At 44.5% G+C, this 9,498-nt stretch overlaps 1 protein-coding gene across 1 annotated transcript; it reads right to left on the reverse strand.

Moving 5' to 3' along the window:
• Positions 1 to 2,902: 2,902 nt before the first annotated feature.
• On the reverse strand, positions 2,903 to 9,484 carry B2M (beta-2-microglobulin). Its single transcript, XM_032622403.1, has 4 exons — positions 9,247 to 9,484; positions 5,644 to 5,919; positions 5,046 to 5,073; positions 2,903 to 3,426 (listed from the first exon to the last, which is right to left on the reverse strand). The coding sequence occupies exons 1-3, from the start codon at positions 9,311 to 9,313 to the stop codon at positions 5,060 to 5,062; spliced, it is 357 nt and encodes a 118-aa protein (XP_032478294.1). The 5' UTR covers positions 9,314 to 9,484; the 3' UTR covers positions 2,903 to 3,426; positions 5,046 to 5,059.
• Positions 9,485 to 9,498: the final 14 nt, after the last annotated feature.

Here is a 9,498-nt window from a genome sequence, read left to right on the forward strand (position 1 = left end):
ACCAGCCCTCTGCCTGGGAGAATGGTGGAGTATTGTGGGTTCCACCCTCCTTCCATCTGACCAGGCCATGGTAGGTGGTGGTTGGCTCAGCTGCCACATCCCCCAGTGTTTAGAAGAGCAAGACACAGGCTCTATTGTTGGCCATGGTGAGCAGGAGGGAAACACCACTGCTCAGGGTCTGACCCTGCCATTTCCCCTCTACTCCTCCACTCTCATCCCACCCCAAAATCCCTCCTCCTTCCCCCCAATACATATGGTTTCAGAAAAACACCGACACCAAGGAAAATGGATTTTAGCAAATTGATTTTCCAACACACTAGTCAGCTTTCTCTTCTTTATTTACCCCTCATCCATGCCTTGGGTAACAACTATTCAGGGCATTGCCTATCAGACCTGCTATGGTGTGTGATACAAATATAAAATGCATGTGCTTGTATATAATGGCTTCCAATATAGATTTTCTAGAAACTGCTTTTTGTTTCAGCAATATAGCACGGTTCTTCTTCCATGTCAGTATATAAGATCTAATTCTTTATTACTGAAATTGAGACTTTTTAATTTGCATTGCACAGTTATATTTAATAAGCTTAATTAAGCTCCAATATCTCTCCTCTTTGATCAACCTCTTCTTCTGAAATGGGGGACTAAGCCATGCTCCAAAGGGGCATTACACTGAACCATTAGCCAGCAAAGCAGCTTTTCACAAAATTGTTCTGTTGAGTGACATGGAACAAAAAGTCCTTTATGATTTAACCCAATAGGTCTCAACCTTGGCTGCAGATAAGAACTATTCAAAACCTTAAACAAACAATACTGTGAAAACTTATGTCCACAAAAATCTGCACGTGCCATTTATAGCAGCTTTATCCATAATTGACAAAATTTGGAATAAACCAAGATGTACTTCAGTAGGTGAATGGATAAATAGACTGTGGTACATCCAGACAATGGAATATTATTCAAAGCTAAAAGATGAGTTATAAAGTCATGAAAAGACATGGAGGAACTTTAAATGCATATAACTACGTGAAAGTCAATATGAGGGACTTCCCTGGAGGTGCAGTGGTTAGGAATCCACCTGCCAATGCAAGGGACACAGGTTTGAGCCATGGTCTGGGAAGATCCCACATACCGTGGAGCAACGAAGCCCATGTGCCACAACTACTGAAGCCCGTGTGCCTAGAGCCCGTGCTCCACAAGAGAAGCCATCGCAATGAGAAGCCCACGCACCTCAATGAAGAGTAGTGCCCCCCCGCCACAGCTAGAGAAGGCCTGCACACAGCAACGAAGACCCAATGCAGCCAATAAATAAATAAATTTTAAAAAAATAAAAAATTTTTTAAATTAAAAAAGTCAGCATGATAAAGCTACATACTGTATGATTCTGGATAAGGAAAACTATGGAGACAGTAAAAAGATCAGTGATTGCCAGGGGTGGGAGAAATTAATAGGCCGAGCACATAGGAATTTTAGGGCAGTATAATGATGGATACATGTCATTATACATAGTATATAGAACAAAACACCAAGAGCAACCTTAAATTATGGACCTTGTTGATTATGATGTGTCAGTGTAGGTTCATCAGTTGTAACAAATATACCACTCTGGTGGGGGATGTTGATAATGGGGGAGGCTATGCATGTGTGGGAGCAGGGGGTAGATGTGAAATACCTGCACCTTCCCCTCAATTCTGCTGTGAACCTAAAACCGCTCTAAAAACATAAGGTCTTAATTAAAAGAAAAAAAAACTAATAATAATACTGATATCTGGGCTCCATGTGATTTAGTTGCTCTGGATTGGTGCCTGGAAAGCTGGCGTTTTTGTTTTTTTTTAATAGACTTTATTTTTTAGAGCTGGTATTTTTTATTAAGTTCCACAGGTGATTCTAATGTGCATCGAGGGTGGAGAGTTACCAGTCTAAATAAGGCACCCCTCAATCTGCTCAGCTGAGTTCCTACAAGTCTTCACCCAGGTACCCTTGCTCCACTGGTTGGAATTATCCACACCTGTCATAGCTCCATACGTCTTATAATTTTACCTCCTTACCTCAGGCTCCATTTACCAATTGGAAGAACCACTACCCAGTAAGTCTCAGCACAAGCAAATGCCTTCCTTAACACTTACCTAAAGTTTTTGTTTTTGCATATTGGAAGTTAGTTAGGCAGAAATATAGATAAATATTGGAGAAAAGGGAGCACAGTTGGTGCACTGTTGGTGGGAATGTAAATTGGTACAGCCACTATGGAAAACAGTATGGAAGTTCCTTAAGAAATAAAAACAGAGCTACCGTACAATCTACCTAAGGATTTTTGTTCCCTGAACACATTTTCCTATCACCTAGTTTTTTGGGCATAACTATGTTATACTCTTTATCAGGATATATTTTAATTGTTCAAGTGCATGTCTAGCCCTCCACTAAGGCAATTTGAGAGCAGTGTTCTGTCTTATTCATCTTTTCAGTACCTAGCACTAACTCACTCAAATTCATGGTCAAATTTTTTTAAATGCAGAAAGCTGGTCATCAAGTATAAATTATGCCTTGAAATTTTTAATCTAGTATTTTTCATTTAGGTATATTGCTTGCTAAAATAAGAAATCCTCCAGATATTTTTGCTCCCTCTTAAAGTCCGCACAGTCCTCATTTCTTAGCCCAGGGAACAGAATTCTGGTGAAAAGACAGAAGCCAGGTCTTCCAGCAGATAGCTGTGTCACCCTAAGTCATTTCACTTCTTGCAGATGCTGTTCCTCATTCGTAAAATGCAGATCACTGATGCCCCTTCCACTGTGAGCCAAACCCTATACATCAGGAGTTCACACTCTTTTCCAAGTGATATTTGAAGATCATTTCCCTGTTTGAACAAAGGGGTTAGAAGAGGAGCGATATATAAGTACTAAACACATCAAGTTTTACCAGCATTTTAATTAGTGAAACGAAATAACATAAAAACAGGCACAACCATGTCTCATACTAAAGATGTTAAGTAAATATGATTTCATATGACAAAATGTCATCCGCTATAACAAATTTCCAATAATTCTGACAATTATCTTTCCAAAAATTTTCCAAAATTCTAAGAAACATTACAAATTGGAGGTTTACTCTAAATATGCATAGTTATCTTACTACCTAGTTTTGTGTGCAAAAGACAATAAAGACTTTAAATTTGACCAAGATGTTGATGCTGAACATGAGAGTTCTTTTCTCCCCACCTCTAAGCTGCCAGCACCCCAACTACAACTACATGCCAAGACAGGTCAAACGTGGAGATGTAGCGCCCTAGGTAGAATTATAAAGAAGATGATATTTGTGGTAACATCAATATAACTTCTGATTTATGTCCATAAAGCATAAAAGCATATCAGTATTAAAAAGCAAGAAAACAGAATTTGGAATTAGTCCAATCCAAATGAGGCATCTTCAAACCTGAAAAAAAGAAAAAAAGGAGTATTAGCAAATACATTTATTTTATTTGGATTACAGATAGCACTACCAAAATTTACCTAACCTGTGCTATATAAATCACTGTTGGTAAAAGTAATAGCTGCAGGCAATTTTCCAGATCCATTAAAAGAGCATATCCTACTAGTTTATCCCACTGGTTCCCCCACAACCTTAGAGGAAAGAATGCTGGTACTATAGTTCAGATCCTGGCTCTACCATTTAGTAACTGTGTGACTCTGGGCAGGTCACCCAAACTCTCTCATGCTCTCGAAAATTACCTTCCCTGTCCTACAGTGTAACAGGAAATTTGAATAGGTTTTCAGTGCCAAGATTTCCCAGAAAAGCTGGATTATCTGCCTCTGGCCTCCAACTGAAGATGCAGAGAAGTCCAATTGCTCCCTGTTTCATGCCGCTAGAGGTACTTGCAAAATACATCTGTTACAAAGTGAGAGAGTAGCATGGACATATATACACTACCAAATTTAAAATACATAGCTAGTGGGAAGCAGCCGCATAGCACAGGGAAATCAGCTCAGTGCTTTGTGTCCACCTAGAGGGCTGGGATAGGGAGAGTAGGAGGGAGATGCAAGCGGGAGGTGATATGCGGATATATGTGTACGTATAGCTGATTCACTTTGTTATACAGCAGAAACTAACACAACATTGTAAAGCAATTATACTGCAATAAAGATGTTAAAAAAAAAAGATACGTCTGTTATAGTAGCTTTACATTAGGTTACAACAATCTGTTTCCATTTCTGTCCTCTATTGGACTGGGAGCTTCTAGAGGCAACCACAGTGCCCACACACTTAGGAACGGTGCATCTGCAGAACCATGTCACTCTTCCCTTCTGGCTGAATAACAAAGCAACTGCCATGCAAAGGAAGGGACGGTTCACTTTTGAAGGCACAGAGATGCCCAAGGCAGAAATGGCAGAAGAAAGAGCAAACCCTTGAAGGTGCTGTGGGTAACCACAGCCTCTGTCCTGTCACAGCACACCTGTAGCTCTTCTGTCCTCCCTTTAGAGGGTCAGTGATGCTGGCAGAGCCACACCCAGGGTCACATGCCTTCCTCATGCCACCCCACAGGAGAAGGGAATGTGACCCCATGGGGTTCTTCTCTGCCTATTAAATTGCTACCCTGATGATGTCCTCCAGACAGTGAGGGTTATCATATGAGAGCTGTCTATAACAGTCCCCAGGATAGTGACATTAAAAAAAGATTTTCTGGGGCTTCCCTGGTGGCGCAGTAGTTAAGAATCCGCCTGCCAATGCAGGGGACACAGGTTTAAGCCCTGGTCTAGGAAGATCCCACATGCCGCACAGCAACTAAACCTGTGCACCACAACTACTGAGCCTGTGCTCTAGAGCCCGCGAGCCACAACTACTGAGCCTACATGCCACAACTACTGAAGCTGGCGCGCCTAGGCCCGTGCTCCGCAACAAGAGAAGCCACCACAATAAGAAGCCAGCCCACCACAACAAACAGTAGCCCCCACTCGCTGCAACTAGAGAAAGCCCGCACGCAGCAACAAACACCCAACGCAGCCACAAATAAATAACTTTATAAAAGAAAGATTTTCTTAAGATTAGAAACTTACCTCCATGATGCTGGTTACAGGTCTCGATCTACAGAAAAGAAAATGGAGAAAGAGACACAGTTAAGTTTCACTTTTGAAATACTATGCACTAACAAATGTCTAAAACTGTTATAAATAAAGCTGGCAGAAGAGCCCACTGTCCCTCACCGTGAGTGCCTTGTTAAGAAAAACCCAGCAGGTCCCCACCTTGCCTACTAGCCTTAGATCCCAAGCCAGCCAGAGAACTGGAGTAGTCTAGGAATGGAGGGCACTACCATAGCAGGACTTACAGACAAGACCGGTGCCTGCCTGAGACTCTCCTTTGTCCTGAGTATCCCTGAGGCTATCAGGAAGGCCCAAGGAAGCCAGTAGGGAAGAATCGTTGGGAGTGCCTGTAGCAGTGGAAGTGCTGCTACTGCTCCCTGCTCTCACTACAGGGAAACTACTGTCTCCGTGACCACGCTGTGCAGAGATCTCTCAGAAGGTGCCACTAATCAGAGCTTTAATAACATTCCCTGATAATCCCAGTATGCAGATGTTCTTATATCAAGGCAGCTTTATGCTGTGGCTATGTTCAGATACAACTGTCAGCAGCTAAGGAACGAACTTGAAAACTTACCCCACTTAACTATCTTGGGCTCTCTGAGAGTAACGTGTTTCACGCGGCAGCTGTACTGATCCACTGCGTTGGGAGTGAACTCAGCGTGGACCAGAAGGTAGAAAGACCAGTCCTTGCTGAAGGACAGGTCTGATTGCTCCACTTCCATCTTCTCCCCATTCTTCAGCAAATCAATCTCAATCTGGGGTGGATGGAACCCAGACACATAGCAGTTCAGGTAATTTGGTTTTCCATTCTCTGCGGGGTGTCGTGAGTAAACCTGAACCTTCGGAGGACCTGAGGAGCAGCAGGGGAAGACAGATGAAATTGCAGAGTATTTCACTTGGGGCTACCTTGGTCTAAAGCTAGATCAGACCCCAAGTGTTTATATTTGATCCTCCATTTCTCCCAATTCCATTTCCCCTCATGCCAAATGAGCTTCCGTTTTTCCAAAAGGCAGCCTCCATTTTCTGGGATAAACCATGACTTAGTATCTTTCCCACATAATTCCCCTACACGTGCCTTTCAGGCTTTTTCTAGCAGATTTCTCTTAACATCTTCTTCTGTCAGTGAAGATTGTGCTGTATCTTTAATAATCTTTCTGTGGAGAATCTAAAGAACTTTTCATTGGCTCCTCAGCACCCACAGAATTCCTTATCACTCAAGAGTCTACATGATTTGGCCGTAATCTACTTATCAAGCTTCGTTTCTCACTTCACACTCCCTCCATATTAGCCACATCAAAAATTCCAATTATTGGGCTTCCTGGTGGCGCAGTGGTTGAGAGTCCACCTGCCGAAGCAGGGGACATGGGTTCGTGCCCCGGTCTGGGAAGATCCCACATACCGTAGAGCGGCTAGGCCCGTGAGCCACGGCCGCTGAGCCTGCGCGTCTGGAGCCTGTGCTCCGCAACGGGAGAGGCCACAACAGTGAGAGGCCCACATACCGCAAAAAAAAAAAAAAAAAAATCCCGTTATTGTACGCTGTTTCAACCCAGTCAATTTTTCCCCCCTATGTTTACTCCTTTTTTTTTTGCTTCCTGCCTAGATCCACACCGATCAGACTTCTCAATATGTGCCTAGTACAGTGCCTGGCACACAGCAATTGCTCTGTAAGTGGCAGGTGTAATTATTGTTACCTCCTTGCTCAGGTTCCTAACAGAGTCAACCCAAAGTATATTTCTACAAAACACAACCTCCTCATCGTGTCCAGAGTTTATATGACAAATCTCTATCTGAATCTGTATCTGGTTTCATGAGCTAGGAAACAAAGAAACAAAACTGAAACACCTACAGGAGCTGGCAAATACCTTAAATGAAGTTGTTGGGCTGGGTAAGAACAATAGGGAAGGGTGAGGACTATGGCAAATGGGAGAGAACATACTCTCCATTAGGACCAGGTGTAGTAATGCATGTGACAGTGGAATTTGTATTTTTAATCAGCATGCTCAAGTGATTGCCATAATCTGCCAGGATGGGAACATTGCATAATGCTACAGAACAGTGGCTTCCAAAATGGGATGCATGTCTAGACCCTCCATGGGGATGTGTAAAGAAAATATTATAAACTCTATTTCTATATTTTTCTTCCAAAGTGAAGTGTTACTGCTACTGAATATACAGACTGATATAAATATATGTATATAACCACTTAAATACAAATACACTCAGGGTACAAGATTATAAAGTTCAGCTCATCCTCCACGTCCAGTGGTAGAGAGAAGGTGGAGTACCAGGCCACTCTGACCAGATGTATCTGTTTAGAAATGTCCCATCACCAAAGAAAAGGTCCCTAGGCCCACCAAGAGCTAGACTGGACATACCATGAAGCCCTGATATTTTTTCATAGTTCAAAGTGAAGATAATTCAGAAACCTCTTTGCATTTGAGCTTCTAATAATTAGAACATGTAGGTGCTACAGTAGTGAGAGGACAGGTTCATCCCACCTGGAATTGTCTCTTTGAGGGAGCTAGGCAGTTTGTGGGTTTTTTGGTTTTTTTTTTGGAAGAATATCACAATAGTGGCTTCTAAGAAGAGGAGGTGTATCAGACAGGCCTGGGTTTGAATCTGCCCTCAACCACTTACTGGCTAAGGATTTTGGGGAGAGTTATTTGAGTTTCTGTAGTTTAATTGAAAAATTATCTACACCCAGAGTGAAATCAAACCCACATAGGGGAAAGAGCAGAAAATAGATCCCCCAGAGGGAATCACAATTACATGTTTCTTGTATACGTTCCAGAAATGGCCTTGTATATCTTGCAGGCATGTATTACTTAGGAAATTTTCAAATTCAGATAGTTTTTAATGTCGGCTTGCTATTTTTCTACAGCTATATGCAACCACAGATATCAATAATAGTGACACACATTATGCTTCTTTTCTAAATAAATTTTAAACTAACTTCCTTTTTCTCATGAGCAACAACAAACACACACACACACACACACACACACACACACACACACACACACACACACAAAAACCCGCTTCACAGAGCCTTTTGTGAGAGAGAAAAATCTGAGGGTCCGGTGTATTGCAGGGTATTTAGGAGGTACTGAGTCAGTATCCATGGTGTCCCTGACAGACAGCTTGGGTAAGCACGTTGATTGCTCTTATCCCTAGTTTTACAACCTTTCTGAACGATAAACCTTCGCTTACTCAAAACTGAAAGTACATACTCAGTTCATCTTGGAAAGAACCAGGCAAGGAGCCAAAGGAGGAGCCCTCTGTGAAGAAAGGCAACAGGGGCCCATGTCCGCCCAGCCTGCTCCCGAGAATCTCACCCCAGAAGGCTGTGAAAAACGCACGGATTACAGGCAAAGGGCTCACGACCCCCCAAATGCTCTGGTCAGGCTCTACTGTCTGCCATAAATCCCCTGCGTAATTAAGTTATTTCAGCTCTTCTAGCCTCCTTTTCCTCATCTATGACAAGCTGATGATAAAGCCATCCTGTTTATATCGTAGACGCATTTCACAGTTAAATGACATACAGCACATAGCGCAGGTCAGTAAGCCGCCAACGGGTAGCTCTATGATTATTATTAAGAGCGACAGGTAGCGGGAACAAGAGAATGAACGACGTGAAGCGCTATGTAAACACCTCAGGACATTCCACAAGAGTCGCGTGCAACTTCCTCGCCGTGGTTTGGTCGTCGCGGATTTGGGGAAAGTGCAGAGAGGCAGCTGAACCTGGCGGGCGCCTGGAGGAAGCTCGAGGCCCTCGGGCTCCCAGCGGACTGATACACCCTGGCGGCGACTCCCCCAAAGCCCACGCGTGGTCTCCACCCAGCCCGCCCTCAGCTCCCGCTGCGCGGGGGGAACCAAAGGCCCCGCGAACCAGCGGAAGAGAACCCCTCCCCCACCTCCGTCTCTCTGTCCCGACCCACCCGGTGCGGGCGTGCCAGAGGTCCCCTCCCCCCATCCCGGAGAAGCCGGTGTCCTGGGGTCGCACCCCCTCCCCACTCCACGCACCACCCCCCACCGACTCCACAGCCCGAGAAAAAGCCGCATGCTACTCCACCAAACCTTGGGAGCGGAACCGGGGGGTACGGAGTTAGTGCCCAGTGCCTGCGAGCGGGACAGGGACGGGCTGGTGGAAGAGGGAAAGGGAGGAGGGGACACTCACGCTGGACGGCGTCCAGGCCAGACAGCGAGAGAAGCCCGAGTAGGACCAAGGTCACGAAACGAGCCATCGCTACAGGAGAAGCGCGGGTGGCGGAGTGACGGCCCGGTCCCGCGGCCGCACTTAAAGCCAGGCCCAGGCCGCCAATCAGAACCGTGCCCGCCGGGCCGTCACCGGTCTCCTAGCGAGCGAGGCCCTGGCAGGTTAGAAAGAGGGACTTCCCGGTTTTCAGTTTCATTTTCTGATAAGTCTCGT

This window comes from Phocoena sinus, chromosome 2 (assembly GCF_008692025.1).
Source record: "Phocoena sinus isolate mPhoSin1 chromosome 2, mPhoSin1.pri, whole genome shotgun sequence".
Lineage (NCBI taxonomy): Eukaryota > Metazoa > Chordata > Mammalia > Artiodactyla > Phocoenidae > Phocoena > Phocoena sinus.

Bases quoted from the DNA above. Each gene is read 5' to 3' on its own strand.
- B2M (XM_032622403.1), bottom strand. From the start codon at position 9,313: ATGGCTCGTTTCGTGACCTTGGTCCTACTCGGGCTTCTCTCGCTGTCT. The intron at 5,920-9,246 runs GTGAGTGTCCCC...GCTGCTCCTCAG, and splicing joins TGGCCTGGACGCCGTCCAGC to GTCCTCCGAAGGTTCAGGTT.